This window comes from Lepisosteus oculatus, chromosome 7 (assembly GCF_040954835.1).
Source record: "Lepisosteus oculatus isolate fLepOcu1 chromosome 7, fLepOcu1.hap2, whole genome shotgun sequence".
Taxonomy (NCBI): domain Eukaryota; kingdom Metazoa; phylum Chordata; class Actinopteri; order Semionotiformes; family Lepisosteidae; genus Lepisosteus; species Lepisosteus oculatus.
Window position 1 is genome coordinate 43,392,846 of NC_090702.1, and position 18,114 is coordinate 43,410,959.

Below are 18,114 nucleotides of genomic sequence, written 5' to 3' on the forward strand. Positions count from 1 at the left end.
ATTAAAAGTTTGAGTATAAAAGAAAATCTCTCCAAAATACAGTAAGTCAACAGAAACAGCATTACCTCAAGATGCAATGAAGAATGAATTACAGAATTCAGGTGGTAGAAACTGCTTTTGAACAGAACCCATGAAGAAATTATTACATAAACCTTCGCACCAAAGCTTGGAAAGCAATGAAAAGAGCTCATGGAACTATCTCTTGAATGTTTCTCCATAAGTGCTTTGAAGAAGTATTTTTATGTTCCTTTTCTGTTTTCAGTCGAGTGTGGGTGTTCATAACAGATCACACACAGGAAAGAAAAAATGATCAACTGAGGCAGTATTTTCCAAATGAGAAACACATACTGCTAGATATTTTTATACATTTCCACAACACAGCACCCACCATGCACCTTTTCACTTGCAAATAAGAGTATCTGTGCATTTTGATGGTAGTTCGTAAAAACACTTAAAGGTCAAAATGTTCATCTCTCAGTGGTACAATTTCTGATCATTGTTGGCTGTGGACTGATTTTCTCATCAAAAGAACATGGAAAATTGTATTAGAATTCCTCAGGCCTAATTTATTTGTGTGCAACTACGAGAGTTGAAGTTGCTTAAAACTAAAGGACAACAGGCCTGCAGAATCAAGATGACACAAATTGTTGGGATATTTTCCTTTCTTTTTCAAACCAAACCCTTCCTTTTTGAGAAGGTTTCTAAAGGTCTGTGAATAAGAAGGAAACTGGAATATTTCTTCTTTTGCTGCACAGTTAGTAATGAACTCTGTAGATACAGAAAAATACAGATTTATCCTGGATTTCTGGATCATTGATCTGAATTAAAAAAAACTACTTTTAGTTTTTACTTGTTGTTATTATGTCTGTTATATATTAAGGTCCTTTGTTGGGTTTACCTTATTATATTGCCATCATGCCCTTAAAGTCATAAAGAATGAGAAGTACAAGATAAACCAGTTTTTAGTATGTCCTGTATCATTGCGAACATGTACACTTATTTTTGTACGGGGTTATCCCCAGCTGATTATTTAAAACGCGTAATTTACACTGCTTTTAGTGTTGTATCTTTCTTGCATTTTAAATACCCATAAAAATGCATTCTAAAATAGTCATACTTTAGAAATCTGTTTAACCTCAGATAATTATATATTACCACATCAAAATTATACTGTGTGGGAATATTTTGTTCTTAATTGTTACTGTAACGTAAAGATGATCAAAACGTTAAAAAGAAAAAACAAGCTATTCCGCTTTGCGACATTATCGTTCTTAAGAGCTTTACAGTTAAAATAACTTATTCATATAACACATTTTAAAACTCTTCTGACAAACGTCAATTTTAGCTCGAGTATTATGAGCTCCAATGAAAATCCGACAGAGGCGGAGTCGTACCCAATAGTATCACAGCCTGCCAACTACAAGTCGGAGTAAGTGAGGGTTGTAACAATCGTGATGAGCAGTGAGCAGTTAGTGTACAGCACAATGATTTCACCATGGTTTTGACAAGTCACATCGATATTTCTGAGGACATTTTGTATTTTGTGTAAATAATGTGGCTCGCTTATTTGTAAATTAAAGCGGAGGTAATTTTGAAGGTAAGCCATTTCGCCCTTTGGGATAATTACTGATTTGTTTCTTACTGAAACTTTATTATTAATATCGTTATCAATAGTCTAACAATAGGGAAACCACAGATTCGCATGAAAATAACTTATATACTTAACCTAGGTTTGGTGGGAGAAAGATATTTTGATATTTGTTTTTTTAAAAAACTTTGCGCCCCTCAACCCCATAGAAGGTGAAGCAGATAAAGTTAAATATTGTATAGAAGTAGCTATGATTAGAATTGATGTCTGTGCAACAACACATATTTATTATAAAGTACTAGTGGGTTGTTTTACTTTTCCATTAGTATCCACAACAACATTAAGTCAAGATGCTGAAGTCTGGATTTCACAGGTTGCGACACGTCGAGGAATTAACTGGATTCCTGTTTGCTAGCTGTCTTTTTCCATTTAAATAGCGCTGTTTTAGCGTTTTCACATCAAATGTGGAATTAAGTTCCTTCTTCAGACTTAACGAGTTCGGTCGATGTATTAATAAACACGTGGTGAAAAAGAGCGTTAAGTTTTATGTGGTACGATTAACTGTTTACTAAATGGGAAATGTGATGCAGGTCTATGTAATGTGAAGCAATTCATGTGGAATATATTTAACCATTAACCAGAGACTACGTATGTGCAGTGGAGAAATTAGTCTTATAGAGTTCTGCCTGTATGTACTGTATGTCTCTCGTGCAATTAGAAGTATTTATAATGGTGTCAAAGTATGCTGACACAACGTGTTTTATTGTGGATATTTTCAGGTATTTTACCACCCCACGAAAAGTTTTGCGTTTTGTAGATGCAGGTGTATAGATGGACATTTGAAACGGACGACTTTTGACATCTGACCAGGGAACAATTCAGTGTAGTCCTACAGAAACTAGTTCGAGTTCTCTAGTACATCACTAGATGAAATGTACAGTCTGCTGTGACTAATGGTACAGAGGCAAACAAGGATTTAGCTATGTGCAAGAAAGGGAAGTGTTAGTGTTTTTGTTTTTGTTGTTGTTGTCGCTAGTATATATTTACTTGCAGAAGTCCCCACAGACAGAACTGTTGTGATTTTTGTCAAAGATGTAAACATATCTGTGACGTCAATGAACTGATTCCTGGCCACCTTCTTTAAAACAGCTTTAAAATGCATGCTAATCAAAATCTGCATAATATCAGTCAAGTCATCACTGGAATTTTGATTTGTAAGTGGTACAATAGGTGCAGCGAATGAATGAAAGTGAACATGCTGGATCATAGGGTATTTACAGGAAAAGTGTTGAAAGACTGGTGTTAAAAATAATCATTTTCTGATGACTGCTAAGAAGGATTATGTAAGATTGGCCTGCATCCTGTTGGATCATTTTGTACTTTTTTTTTTAAAAAAAGAGGCTATCTGCGAGCAGCACAGTGATGTTGCTGTTATCACTGCTGCCAAGTCATGGGGTGGATTCTGTGTGATTTTTCCATGTTTTCATATGGATTTTCTCACAGTGATCCAGCTTGCTGTCTGTGATTGATTGGCTATTCCTAAATTACCCCTTTTCTAGCCCTGCAATGGACTGGTGTTCTCCCCAGATCACATAATTTCTATCCTGCTTTGTGCCTCATGCTTCTAGGAGAAGGTTCTGTGTTGCCATGCCAGGCCCTCTATCAGGACAAGTGGCTTTCTGATAATGGATGGTATCTCTCAGGACTCACACCTTTGATCGCAGGACTGCCAATGTGACTAACAGCTGTGCTCTGTACAAGGGGGTCTCTCATTAATATCAACGCTTGAACACATCTGCAGGGATGCAGAGAGGTCAGCTCTTCTATCGCTGATCAGCCCTGCTATTTCTCACAACTGCTGCAAAAGTAAATACTGCTAAATAAGTTCTCCATTCATCAAAGCAAGAATGCTACTGATGCATGACATCCTCATTTAATGAGAAGTCTCTACATCCCCTGACAGCACAACTTGTTTTGCAACATTGTGCTTTTGGAATTAGTTTGGTTTAGGATTAAAATTGAACGGTGTTACCTGTCTCTTGAAATGTGGTTCCCCAGTTACAAAAAAATTGATTGCATAAAAATAGCATTTAATTACATTAAAGATGACTCAGTTACACATTTAAAAAGGACTACAACGACAACACCTGGCAAAATTAAAAGTGGTTATATTATTTACAGTAGCTTGTTTGAATTAGATAAACCTTTCTAAGAAGAATGTAGATAATGTAATACCATCCTGAACAAGACTAGTTTTCCCCTGGAATCAAAACAGTTCTGCATAATAAAGCTACAGTGTATTATTTTTCTGGCAAATATTAATTAATCGTGTAGTTCGTTTAATGTTGAGCACCAACATTGATACAGGTCAGGGTCCTGTTATTTAAACTTTAGCCAATTTGATGTTTTTTAAGTGAATACAGCAATATACATGACTGAAGGCGGCACAGTGGCACAGCAGTGACTGCTGCCACTTTAGAGCACTGGGGCCCTGGGTTCAGTTCTGGATCTGGGGTGCCATCTGTGTGCAGTTTTGATGTTCTCCCTGGGTTTGCGTGGGTTTCATCCAGGTGTTCCAGTTTTCTGGCCCTGGATGAATTTTGTCTGTGTCTGCCCAGTGATGGACTGCCATTCCATCAAGTGCATATCCCAACTTGTGCCTGTTGCTCGCCAGGACTTCGAAAATGGATGGGTGGATTTACAGTGTGATTGCTAAGACTGGAGATAAATTGGTAACAATATAGGGAATGTACCTGACGCTTTAGAAATGCATCACAAACAAGCTATTGACATTACATTGTCAGTTGATGAAATATTTATATATGAAAACAATGATTGATTAAATAGGTTATTAATCATCATTAGTAGGGATCAATTACTACAATGCTGTATTATTTTTTTGTTAATCCATTACAGGTTTTTAAGAATGTATCTTTATAATAACACTAAACTATTAAGACATCCATTAGGTTTCAGCAGACCTTTCAAAATAATGTTGAAGTGTTTTTTTTTCACATGACTTAAATGAAGAGCGCCTTAAGCTAACAATTTGCAAGCAGCACACCTCCGTTTTGAAAATAAAAGCTCAAAACCTTGAGCTTGACTGATTTAAGATTAATATAGCAGTAGTGAGAAGCTAAGAAGTGGCCCAGTGGATGTGCTGTTACAGCAGCTCGACAAGCATACAAATGCAGTGGAAGTTGTACATTACGGTTCTTGTTGGCCTTGTATTCGAGCCTCTGAAGGCAATAGATTTCAATTGTTGCTACACCTCTGAAGTTTCTAAATGTAAAGGTCAGTGTATTGATTTTGAACATTTCTGACCTTCTGCCAGCCCCTTCACAATGTCTTTATAGGATCAAATCAAAGTGTGCTTTTAGAGCTAGACACCTGCAGGTACTGCAGCTTCTGTAATTCTCTTTGAAGTCATGACAAAGCACAATAAACATAGTAAGTGTAACATCAATGGCTAAGTGTGAAATCCCATCCTTACAATAACATTAAAACTGTCATATTGATAGCTTGCTCTTCTTTGCTTGTGTGTAATATGTAAGACGCATTGCAATATCAAAAAAATAATCTTACAATACATTTTTTAGTTGTTTTCGTTGGGAATCAAACAATACTTTTCTACTGAGTGCTTTGGAACTGTGTGCTGACTTTTAGGTTTTTTAACCCACATTGATCATAGTTGTTTTTTTAATTAGTATGAATCACTCATTGCATTTGGTGGATGCAATTTAAATATGAATTATGCATTTGTAACAATTATGAACAAAGATATTTTAAAAAGTTTTGTTTGGATTCTGTCTGGATTTTCTGGATGACTGTGCTGTGCTTTGCAGTTTATGCCCCTGTGGTAATAAAAAAAAATACTTTTTTGGTGGAATTAAGCAGATTGGTGCTAGATATATCCTCTGTTGATAGCACCCAGAGCTGTCTTTTGGTTGCCAATGCTACCCATGTATATCAAGCTTGTAGAATGTCTTCTATGAGGAGAACCCACCTGTGTAATTTTTCAAAAGTAAACAAATGTGCAGGAAATGTGGTTTACATGGTGTAATTTAAAAGCTACAGGAAGTGCTGGGTTAACGAACAACATATCACAGTGAAATTATTGAGCGTTCTTTAAGCGGCAGTTATTCTTTCAAGTTCCCGTAATAGACACATACAATTATCTCCTGAGTTAGTATGACTTCCTCAGTTCTAAGCTTTAGGACATATTTTTGATTTTTAAGAAGATTGTGTGTTTTCACAGCAAGGTTTGTACTCTAAAGTGTAATGTGTGATGGTAAAAGCTTGATGATGTATAAGTGTTTCCATCTGCCTTGAAGTGACATAAAACCTGAGCTCCACCTGAAAGCAAACATTCCTGTGCGTTCTTTGTGTTTACATTCTACACAGTTTTAATTTTGTTATTAAAACTTGTTTTGGAAACCAGCAAGTATGTGCAAATATGTAATCCTCAAAATGACAGTAATAGCATTTTTAAATTTTCTATTGTGTTTTAACTTTAGAAAGGATGGTCTTGTTACCAGTTTAGAGCAATGAAGAAAAATGAAGTGTTTACCAGAGATACTATTGGAGAAAAATTTATATTTGTGAGTTAGCAGTATATGCTTTTATCCATATCACTGCACTAAGCATATCCAGTACTAGTCTAAAGAGATTTGGTACAGTTCAAAATTATAATTTAAAGATAGTTTTTTTTTTCAGGTTAACTCCTTATACTTTTAATATGCTGCCACAAGCAATTGGACATATATTTTTTCTTCAGTTTCCATTGTGTTTTTGAAAAATGTCATTTTACTTTCTTAAAAGACATGTCTCATTTTCTACTGAAAAAAATCATAATTAAAGAGATTACAAAAGGCTGTACCTTTTCCCCTAATAAAGTACATGAATAGCATGAAAAACATTGATTTCTGTCCCCCTGAGTATCATCTTGGTCTTATGCCTTTCATTGCGTGGCTAAAAAATGTGTCCGCAGTGGTTTTTTGATAGTTAGTGTCAGATTGTAGAAAAGATTCTGGTGGTAATTCTTAGCTTGTCTAAGTTTAAACATCAGAAGTATCTGTGTGAGAGAGGTGGGCCTTTCAATCCCGTGGTTTTTTAGTTTAAAAAAAAACTATAGCTGACAGGATGTTTTGCTTGAGCTCTGCCCTCAAGTGGAAAGTGCTTGTGAAAAAAGTACTTTCAAGACCTGCTCTTTTTTCCTTTTATTGTATTCTTTCCTTTCACGGAAATGTTAAAATCATCTGAAGCCCTAATGTGAAGCTAATAAGTCAGTGCACCACTGGCAAACTTGCTTTTATGGCTTTTACTGGAGACGACAGGCCTTTATAATGGCTGGGGTATGTCTGTTGGATGCACTGCTGTAGTTCCCATTTCAGAGTCATGGTCTCACTCATTTTAAAGGTCTCTTTAAATTGCCAGCAGTTTAAGACCCATGGAAAAGGGGGATTTTCCCCAGTAAATCATCCAGTAAGGCACAAAGTCCCCCAGAGTAACATATACAGATCTGCTCCCCTTTTCTCTGACTGGAGCTAAAGTTAATGCCCATGCCTCAACCATCATGAGAAGACTGAATTAGAATGGCTTTCATTGGAGGCCTGGAAACCCTGAAGAAACCAGTGCCCTCTAAAAGGTCCACTTGTTTCAAATTCACCAGAGAGTACCTGGATGATCCAGAAGACTACTGGATTATTCTGTGGACTGACAAGTCAAAAGTTGAATATTTGACCGCAGTTAGAAATGTTTTCTACAGTGTAAACCAAACACCACTTTCTAACAGAAGAACCTTGTCCTGACAGTCAAACATTGTGGTGGGAATCTCATGCTTTGGATTTGCTTTGCTGCCTCAGAACCTGGATGGCATGGCTTGCCATCACTGGTGGAACCATGAATCCAGTATTTTATCAGCAAGTTGAGGAGGAGAATGTCAGGCCCTCCATTCAGCTATACTGTAGGTCATGCAGCAGGACAATGATCCACAAGAAGATCTACAACAAAATGGCTGAGGAAGAAAATAAATCAGATTTTGGTTTGGTGAAGTCAAATTGCAGACCTAAATCCTACTGAAATGTTATGATTGGATCTGAAGCAGGCTGTTCATGGAAGAAAAACCCTCAAACGTTCTTGACATGAAGAGGTTCTGTAGGGATGAACGGATCGAAGTTCGTGAAAGCAGAAGTGAGGGACTGATAAACAGTTACAGGAACTGTCTAGTTGAAGTAGTCATTGCTGCCTAATGAGGTGCGACAAGGATATCTACTGTTGGAGTTTTGTGTTAATTAAATAATCCCAAAATATTTTATGTTCTTGTATTTAAACAGGCTATCTTCTTCTTGTATTGAGACCCAAAAATATGTAACAAGCCATTCAGAAGCTTTTCTTTGGCATTGTTTAAGAATGTTCAAAGGATTTATTCTGCATGTTATCAAAGGTTAGCATTGAGAGGATTTCTGCTGCTCAAAGAGATTTACGCTTTTTATTGCTGCAGTGATATTTCTGAAGATGCAGTCAAAGTAAATGCTAGCAATTAAGGTCCTACATGAAAGGTTTATTTCACGTTTTAGAGAATGTCCAATGAGACTTCATCTACTGTTCGCGTTAATAGAGGTTTAATGATCATCTAATTCAAATTTAAATGTTTAACTTCGCTTTTAAATACAGATTACAAATTTATGTTTTTAAGTGGATACAGGCATTGACGTATAAGTACGTGTATTAACTGCAGCGGACATTGCTATGATACACAGAGCAGGAGAAATGACTGGAAACACAATGCACCTTGTGTCTGAGAAGAGTGTGATAAAGAAAGTGATAAAATCTCATAGGTAAGAGATGAAATAATTAAGATACTGTATAAACTTTATTCCGTAGTTTCTCTTTTGTGGTACTTATTCATTCTTATACGAACTTTATTCGTCTTATTCAGAAATATATGCATATTTAAAATTGAAAAAAAAAACAAAGTAAAATCAAGAACATTAAGAGAAGTGCATTATACTGTGGTTTAGTACTGTCTCCTATGCTCCTGTATCCTACTTCCCTATTTCAGATTAAGGCTGTTGTTGTGCATTGAAATAATTTCCTTTGGTGATTGTTTTGCTACAGTGATGTCTGTGATTTGAACTGGCATAACCTGGAGTCAAATGCTACCAGGAGGTTTCCTCAGTTTTGAGTTTAGGTAGAGAGCAGCAGTTATTGGAATCACACAAGATTACACCCGGAGGGGTAGACTGCAGTGAAGGCGTGTTACTAGGCAGGAGGCACAGCAGTGCAAGACAGTCAGATGGGTTTGAGATTTCCGTTGGCCTCTGAAAAACTCTACCAGTAACACGGAGGCTATGCTGGATGCATTCCTGTAAAGGTGTTGTATTTCTTTTCTATAAATAGGCCTGAATTATTTTCTTATGTCATACTCAGCTTATGCCATGCAGACTTCAAGTCGAATCTTAGAACTCTACTCATGAGAACCTTCAAGTGTGAAAAAAAATGGTGGTTTTGTTTTGTGGCTTTATTTTATTTTTAAACCCTAATGTTTTAGAGCTGTGGCCATCAGCGAGTTCCCTCGAGCAGAGTCTCCGGCTGACGTGACTGCAGGCTCCAGTGCCCCCCAACCAGGGCAAGCCCATGGAGTTTATCTAGAAGAGAAGCAGCGTCACAGGCAGGGCTTTTCACACAGATACTCCCCACAGCGCCTACTCCTTCTGAAAGGAAACCGCCTGTCACCGTTTGGTCTGGTGAGTACATTTTTCCAAATGGCCACTGTCAGTTAAAGATAAAAGGCTAATAATAAAATGAGGCCTTCCCAACCCAACCCTCACTGTTTCCTTGACATTTGGGCAGGTTGTTTGGGCCTTCAACAGTGAAGAAAATGTCTCCCTTTCTTCGTATTGGATTCTCCAACTTTGAGCTGGACTCTGTGCCATACCAAGAGGAGGTGCTTAACCCCTATTGTGCAGTGTACATGAAAGAAGCAGTGGACACAGGTAAAGCATTGGGATAGCCTTTGTTTATTGTGTTTTTTTAATACATTGTTTTCTTTCGTCATTTTTGTAGATGTCGTTTTTTTTTCCTTGATGGCTAACAATCCCCAGTCAATTAACTTTCACTTTCCCAACTTCTCAGTACTGTGCATACATTCAGGTACAGCCTCAACAAAGCTTGTATGACCTGCTAGTCAGTCTGGATAAACATAAATGACGGCAGCTGTCATATTGAAACTATCCTGGCTGTCCATTTGCAATATTTGTTTTTTAATATACAATAATTCTTTGAATTTTTGCTTTTTACAAGAAGTCCGATTAACTATTTATTGACAAAGATATAAATGATGTGTCAACATAACCTCTGGTCTACTTAAGCCAACAATGAGCTGAGTCAGATCACATTCAGAACAAGTGCAGCTGGACTGAAACCTGGTCAATACACAGGCTCTGAAGGACCAGGGTTGGGGATTCATGTTTTAAATATTTAACTCTGCTGTAACACCGGCTTGTGAACCAGCAATTTATAAATGTTAAGTAAAAAGACGCCACGCTAATAAGGGGATACCAAGATAACAAGGTTCCTCTCATTTTTAATTTTCCCGTAACACAATTATTAATAAACAGACTACAGAACACGAGTCGAAAAACAAAGAAGCCAAAATTTACGTTTGGAGAGAGTTCTTAGTGCTCAGAAGCTTATATTCAACATCATTAATGTTGACCACTCCAAAGCACTCAGAACTGAACCTAAATCAAGGGTAGGTGAGACTGCTTTCATATAACAGCCAATCTTCCACAGGTGAGCCTGAGAACTGACATTTCTTTTAGCTGAAGATAAAAAGGAGACTTTGGTCCCTAAAAATGCATCCAGATAACTGATAAATTGTGCCTGGGAGATCACCTATGAAAATGTAAACAGTTCCACCAATATGAAAAATGCATTTCTTTGCCTAAATGTAATCTTAAATTAATTGAGTGCAAAATATTTTTTTTCACATATAACACTGGGGCGAGTGAGCACCTGGTCATCTTTTTAAACATTTCCAGCCTCAAAGGTTGTCCAGCCACCTGCTGTAGTGTCAACTCAGATAGATACAGTAAACCTGCTGCTTTGCAAACATCTCTAATTTTAGTCATACTGGTGCCTGGGGTGGGAGAAGTTCTTTTCTAAGATTAGGGACATCGGTTAATATAGGAATTTTAAGACCAATCCAATTTTAAATCCAAGCACTGTGAGTCAGCTATAATTGGTAGTCTAGCCACTTGCTTGAGATAGAGTTTTGCCTGGTATTTCAAATAGGTCAAAATGGATTAGTAGTAATAAGATATATGTACACTTTGAGAGGCAAACTAATTATTACTCTAGTAATAATATTTTAGTACTAGAAAACTATTCTGAATAAAAATTATTCACTATTCTGAATAAAAATCATAATACAGTCAGACATTACTGAAAATATATTATAGAGTTAGTACATTGATTACTTTTTTGGGATCTGTACACTAAGATAGTATTAGAAGAAGTCACAATGTGTGCTCTTTGCGTACTTGCTGTATAAATTGCACGCTTATTTATCTCAATTTTGAAATGTGATTAGACTAAGCAGAAACTGAAATGATGTCCACGTCTTCTGTACACAGTGCTAAAGAACAGTCAGCTTCACACCCACTTGTGTGTGATTGGAAAACCCACAGTTGTGACCTCTAGTGGATGTGGGCTGTGTGGCGTTCTTTACAAAACACAAGAAACAACTTGCAGCATCTTGCTTTGTCAATATAGTTAAATTACACTGAAAAGAAAATAAAATTCTGATACTGTGGAAATGTTCCATTTTAATTCTGTTTGCAATTTATTTGATGTTACCATGTTGCCCCATAAGAAGCACCAGATATAGAGTTTCACACTGGAGGCTAGAAATTGATCTGTTTTCACTGGTAAAGCAGATCTCTTGTAGGCTTAAAATCAGGGTGGTACTCTTGTGTGTCTCCTCATATTGTACCAAGCTGAAAGAGTAACTCATCTTTAGAAATGGCACTCTTTTATATGGCTGTAGCACTGGCGTTCTGTGTCTCCCCGCAGTGTCCTAGGTGCAGGGACCTCAGCTCAAAGAAATGAGGATTATTCCTCTCAGTATATACTGTCACTTTTGCATTACTGTGTTTGAAGCTGAAGAGCCAGAGCTGGTCTAAGATCAATGCAGGATCATCTCTTCACTGATGTGCAGGCTTTGCTGTTGTGCTGTAGTAAACCACAAGAAATGCTTTGAGTCAGTCTGTCAGGAAATATCAACATGGCCTATGTCGCAGGTTCATTTAATGTTCCATTTTCTCCATGAATGTGTTTTCCAGTGTAGCCTACATCTTTAAGCTCTCCAAGATGAGACATGCATAACCTTAGTGACTTTTGTTAATATACTGTAATACATTCAGTACTTAATGTTAAATATGCACAGCATGCAATACATAGTGCTTATAAGCTGACTACCTGCACATTGGTTTGTTGTTCTCCAAGTAGTACTGTAAATGCCATACAACTTTGAAGCACATGTAAAGCAGCACAGTGTGTCTTTAGTAGCTCAGGTGGGTAGCTGTGTCAGCATGCATAGGCTGCAAAGGAACAAGTAATAGGTTTATTCCATGCTGAAAAGAGAAGAAAGAAAGCACAACGTTTTGGCCATGGAGCTTTTTTCAGGTGATATCTGAAGAAGGCTCCATGAACAAAAACGTTGTGTTTTCTTTCTTCTCTTTTCAGCATGGAATAAACCTATTACTTGTTACAGTGTGTCTTTGTTTTGTATTTCAAAACTTTAACCCAACTGTTTAGGATATGTAACATCTGCCAGGAAATGAAATATATATTTAAATGTCTTAATAATTGAGAGACATTTGATATTTTCTTTTAAAAAAGGAAACAGATTTCAATCTTTTAGTGACAAACCTTGTGGTTATCGTTGATGATTTTGAAAAAATGAAGTCTCCACTATGTCAAACTACATGTTTCACAACTCACCAGAAATTAGGGTTGTTCTGTTCTTTGTTCCTTGTGTAATGCCCACAGTTGGCCAGATTACTCATAACCACCTTAATCTGACAACATCAGAATCTTCCTGAAACATTCTAGATGTTTCATGCTGTGCACTATAGAAAAATTACGGCTTGTTTCTGCTGGCAAATTGTAGTAGTGCAAGGATGTGTGCATATCCAAGCTCAGGTATAGTTATATTATTCTCTTCAGCCAATCAGTCCCTTCAAGATGTTTGATTTCTTGTGTTTGACTTGTTTGAACAGAGAAGGGGCAGGTCTATAAGCAAAAGAAGCCAACCATGTACCCTCCCTGGAACACGACCTTTGACGCCCACATTAACAGAGGGAGAGTGATGCACATCATCGTGAAGGATAAGACACTGGAGCTGAAGTCAGAGGCAACGGTGCAGCTGGACTCCCTGGCTACCAGGTGTAAAAAGGAAAATGGAAAGTTAGAGATCTGGGTGAGTCTAGGGACGTTAATATTCAGCCATTAAAAATGAGAGTGGTGTGCTATTAAAACAAAGTTTAACTGCAGACAAGTGCTTGAGATTAAAGATTAAACAGAAAGTGGTGCTGGCCAAAGCAGTGTCCTTGTCTGAAACAGAAAACAGTCAAGTGGTAGCAGTCAAGATGGAGCAAAAACTTATCAGTCAGTCTTACATAAATGCCTATCATTCATATACAGTACGTGAGCAGATGCAATCCCTAATAAGAACAAGTAGCTCATGGTTGAATTATGAAACAAACAGAGGTAAAAGAGTTTTTCAGACTTTGCAGAAATACCAAAAAATAATGTGGAACTAAATGATTTAAGTTGGATTTTAGGCATCTGCAGGAACCTCTACCAGTTCTGCACTGGGTGACTGTTAAGTGTGCAGAGTAATCTTAAGTTCTAAAGGTTAGAGTCAGGGACACAAACACAGGTGCCCTGAATTCTTTTTCAATTCTTTCACGTTGCATAAGGGGAGTGAAGAAAATTGAAGTTTAAAACCAAAGTATTTTAAAGAGGAGTTTGTTTCAGAGAAAACAAATTACTCAGAACAGATTACAGGGAAGTATATAAAGATAAGTAAAAAGACTTTGGTTGTTTGTATTGGGTGCATTTCCTTTCTCTAGCATTGAAAATGTGATGTCATGTGAAGTACAAAAAGTGAGATAAAATATCTAAAAAGAGATTTAACTATTTAGACATAGTATTCAGTTCTGTTCAGGTTGCCATCATTGCTATATTTGTTAGCTTTAGTATTGCTAATCGCTCTGTAGAATTCCAATTATTAACAACAAAATAAAGATTGCAAGAGGTTAGTCTTGTTGCAGCAGACATAATGGTCCAAACGTCATAAAACAAACTGAAAATGAGGATAAAGTAGCTTGGAAATCGCTTTACTTTAAGATGAAAAAAGTACTACTCTAGCTATGGTTCAAAATGAAGGCATTAATAATCTCAACAGTATTGAGATTTCAAAGTATTATGTTTATGGATTGTATATTCTCCTCATGTTTGTATGGGTTTCCTTTCGGTACACCAGTTTCCTCCCATAGTCCAAAGGCAAATTTGATAGGTTAATTCTCTTCTAGTAGAAATTGGCCCTGGTGTGAGTGTGTCTGCGTTTGAGTCAGTCTACCCTGTGATGCACTGTTATACACCATCTCACGTCTGTTGCTTGCCACTGCCTCCTCTGCGACCCTGTATTGGATAAAGCAGTTAAGAACTGGATGGATGGAAATGAGTAAATAAAACACACACATTAGCAAAAAGCTTTTCTTTGATATGTTCTTAATTCCAGGTGGAGTTAACGCCACACGGTCGCCTACTGATGGAGGCCAGGTACTTTCTAGAGAAGAGTGGTAAGTTGCGTGAACATAATCTCTTTTTTGAGTCTCAAGAAAGCTCGAGTCTTTAAGCTGCTTTCCAGTGTTTTTAATGTTGAGACAATCAGATAACATTGACCAGGAAGTGCTCACAATGTTTAAGTTGAATTTGAACGTTGTCATTACCTTCACCTCCATCTGAAATAACATTTGCTTCAACAAATTAGAATTCTGCAAAGTTTCATAGATTCTGATATTCACTTTCATCTTTGTTCTGTGAAAATGAACTGAACCCCCCTTAGATTACATAATATACAAACACCAAAAATCTGTTCTTCAGAAGATTGATTGTCTTGATGTGATTGTGAGATGGTGTGAAAATTGTTCATAAACTTAAAGAAGGGGACATACTGCAGTAAGCCTATTAATTTTACATGGTGTGGTTTTTATGTTTTGCTTGTTAAAAATACAGAAGACATGCAGTAACATTATTCATAGCATGACTTCAATGACAAATGCAGTCATTGCAGCTGTCAGCCTTTGGTTTAAGAAATGCCTTCAGTAAGTAATTTCCAGTCTAGCTTGAGGGCAGTTTGCCAAATGTTTCCCCTTGCTGTTCCACTTAAACCACACAAATGTCACTTTTGGAGAGAAACTAGCAGTACAGTAGAATTATAATGTGGCTCGGGAGACAGTTGAAAACCAAGGCATGGTTTTGCAAATCATTTTCAGGACCCTCAGTGTGTATAATAAACATTTGTACAAAAACACGTTGCAGCATCTGCGTATGTTTTTTAAAAGAATATCTGTCCAAGTTCCCATTTTTCTTACAATATGCTAAACATTTGAAGTTAATAAGTATTCTTCATTATGGGGTATTGCTTTACAGACAAAATCATTCACTGTATTAAGCTGTTTACAATCGTGTAATTTCACACATTTCAACAATACTGTATATTAATTTATTTTGCCTGTCTGAGCTTTTTTTCCATTCAATGTTTTATCTTCCCATTCATCATATTTCTTCTGAATTCTTTAGTTGCTACAAACATGAATTAATCTGAAGCTCCAAACCCAAACACTTTCAAAGTTTTAAGCAATGGATTAGAAAAACAATAATGAATATTTAGAAGTGTCTGTCTAAAAGAAACTAAGGTTTTTTAGTGCATTGTTCCTCTATTTAATGACCTTTGCTTTTAAATACCCCTATTATTCAGTAATATTTAAGGTTTTTTAATAAATAAAGGTATATAAAAGTAACAAGTAGATCATGCCAATATCAATATAATTAGTACCAATATTAATGTGCATAAGGAGTATAATAGTGGTTTCTGGTATTTATAACTCAGTGTTATATGATCAGGCTGTCTGGAACATCCATTTTAAACCAAATTGGGATTGAGACACTGTCCTTCTTGAGAGGATTTTTTTCAAGAAACGGGTAATTTGGTCTGAAACACTATGGTTCTATTAGATTTATTTTGCATTGCTTTTCCTTTTCTGGTTGTTCTTAGATGCTGCAGGACACAGTGAGAGTGAGAGTGAGAGTGAGGGATTCTTTGCCCTGCATCAGCGTAGGGGGGCTATCAAGCAGGCCAAGGTTCACAATGTAAAGTGCCATGAGTTCACTGCGACGTTCTTCCCTCAGCCCACTTTCTGCTCCGTCTGCCACGAGTTTGTCTGGTATGTTTTTATTTTTAAGAATATCTTGCAAAATAAATCTGCATGCACTTCCCCAAACTGTAAACTGTGCGTGACAAATATGGCTCATGTATAAACATACTGTCCAGAAAATGTATGTCACATGAAAACTGGTGACGTAAGAAAACATTCAAGAAGGGCATTAATGCATAAATGCATAAGGTCCTTAAATTGCATTTGCAAAGGGCAGACTCAGTTTATTCATTGGAACAGTGGTGGTAGCACTGAGGAGCTTGCAAAGACACATACTAAGCCACCACAAATTCATATCAGGAAAATATCTGGCTTACATGCAGTGATGTAATTTTATGCTTCAAACTGAAATGCCCCCAGAAAGGTGCCAACAACTGTTTTTGTGCACAGAAATACCATTACAGCACTTCTGATACTTTACAATGCCAATCATAACGTCAAAGACAGGACGGCCGAGTGTAATAACCCTGACACAAGACAGTGGGGTCTGGGTCACACACTTGTGTAGTCACCTTCAAGGAGCAGCTGCAACAGGCAGAACACTGCCCAGCAACCGAAGGATCCGTCCGCAAAAAGTCACCAACAAGTTACGTAAATTTGTCACTGTCGACCAGCAAAACGTCCAGAACTTCAGCTACAATTTGTCACCATGAGTTACAGCTCCAGTGGGGCAGGCAGCACTGCAGTCAGTCTCATTATTGGTGGAGTAACGTCATCTCCACTCACAAAACTAGATTCAGCTCAGTGCGCAGTGAAGAATGACAGTGTCTGAGTCAGACTGCATCATGGTTCCCTTCATGTCCATGGTCCAGGTCTTGTGATGTCTGGCTCTGCAAAGCACGCTTTGTCCAACAGACTTCACAACAGCAACAGATTTCATATATGTCCATGATATGAAATGCCTTTGGTTGAGCACATCTGGAATGAGACTGCTGACCTGTGCAGGGACCTGGTCAACATCTGGAATAAAGCTGCACAGGTGTTCTGCACCAAGGTAATGGGCCCTATGAGGTGCAGTAGCCTTGCAGGTAACGGTGCCAGTGGTGGCCATCAAAGACACTGACTTGGTGATTTGATTTTACACCAATACATGAAGCTATGTAGGCTGCAAAACTTGGATGGGTAAAGTGTATGGATTGTTTTAGAACTTCATGCACTATTAATTTTGTTATATTGTTGCACTTCTGTATTCACAAATATACTGCTTTGCCATTCCATTTACACTTTCTTTTTTTGGGTGCGCTATATGTAAAATCAGACAATTCTTGTGGTTGTGGAAATTTGCAGTAGAATTTTATAAAATATCTTTTGTACGTTTTGTTTTGTTTGTTGTTGACATATTTAAAAATGTATTTCTGAAGGACTGTTTTCAATTGGATTTTTTTCAGGGGTCTGAATAAACAGGGCTACCAATGCAGACGTGAGTACATTCTAAAGAGATCAATTCAGATAGCACACGTTTTGTAAGATAGAGAACATCTGTGTACTTAACATTTTTTTTCTATTTGTTTTTAGAGTGCAATGTTGCAATTCATAAAAAATGCATTGACAAAGTGATAGCCAAATGTACCGGATCTGCAGTCAACAGCAAAGAGACAATGGTATGGACTGTGAGGATGTGTACTGTTGTACTTTTCAGTGAATAAATTTGGTACAAAAGGTACTTTAAAAAAAATAAATGGATATAATTAAATGGTTAAGGATGTTGTAATTAATCTTTTTAACCATACTTTCTGCAAATATTTTACTGTTATATGAAGTTTGTGAAAAGATACAATACTTAAAGTATTTTACATAAGAGCAGTTTACAGAATAAATAAACAGTGTCATGTGTATATATTTTTCTAATAAATATAAATTTCAACTTTAAGACAGCTTATTTTTGGAGAAGAAATAGAACTAAGTTTGCACTTGAAACTAATATCTTTGTTTTGTGAAAAAGTACCCCCAGCCACCTTTTTAATCCTAGACTGGATTTGAGTTTGCCAGAATTCAATTTATATATGTATAATTAAA

The 18,114-nt window shown here is 36.9% G+C and overlaps 1 protein-coding gene across 2 annotated transcripts in view; it reads left to right on the forward strand.

Moving 5' to 3' along the window:
- The first annotated feature begins 1,440 nt into the window (after window positions 1–1,440).
- prkcq (protein kinase C, theta) overlaps window positions 1,441–18,114 on the forward strand; it is a 30,372-nt gene continuing 13,698 nt past the window's right edge. Inside the window, exons 1-8 of one of the 2 annotated variants that reach the window (XM_006633341.3) lie at window positions 1,441–1,597; window positions 9,141–9,336; window positions 9,443–9,585; window positions 12,874–13,073; window positions 14,400–14,460; window positions 15,939–16,107; window positions 17,487–17,518; window positions 17,614–17,699. In XM_006633341.3, coding sequence (XP_006633404.1) covers window positions 9,471–9,585; window positions 12,874–13,073; window positions 14,400–14,460; window positions 15,939–16,107; window positions 17,487–17,518; window positions 17,614–17,699 — 663 coding nt within the window. In that variant the 5' untranslated portion in view covers window positions 1,441–1,597; window positions 9,141–9,336; window positions 9,443–9,470. Of the gene's footprint in view, window positions 1,598–8,409; window positions 8,428–9,140; window positions 9,337–9,442; window positions 9,586–12,873; window positions 13,074–14,399; window positions 14,461–15,938; window positions 16,108–17,486; window positions 17,519–17,613; window positions 17,700–18,114 lie in introns of those variants that run through there. The other variant, XM_015352452.2, reaches the window with a different exon arrangement.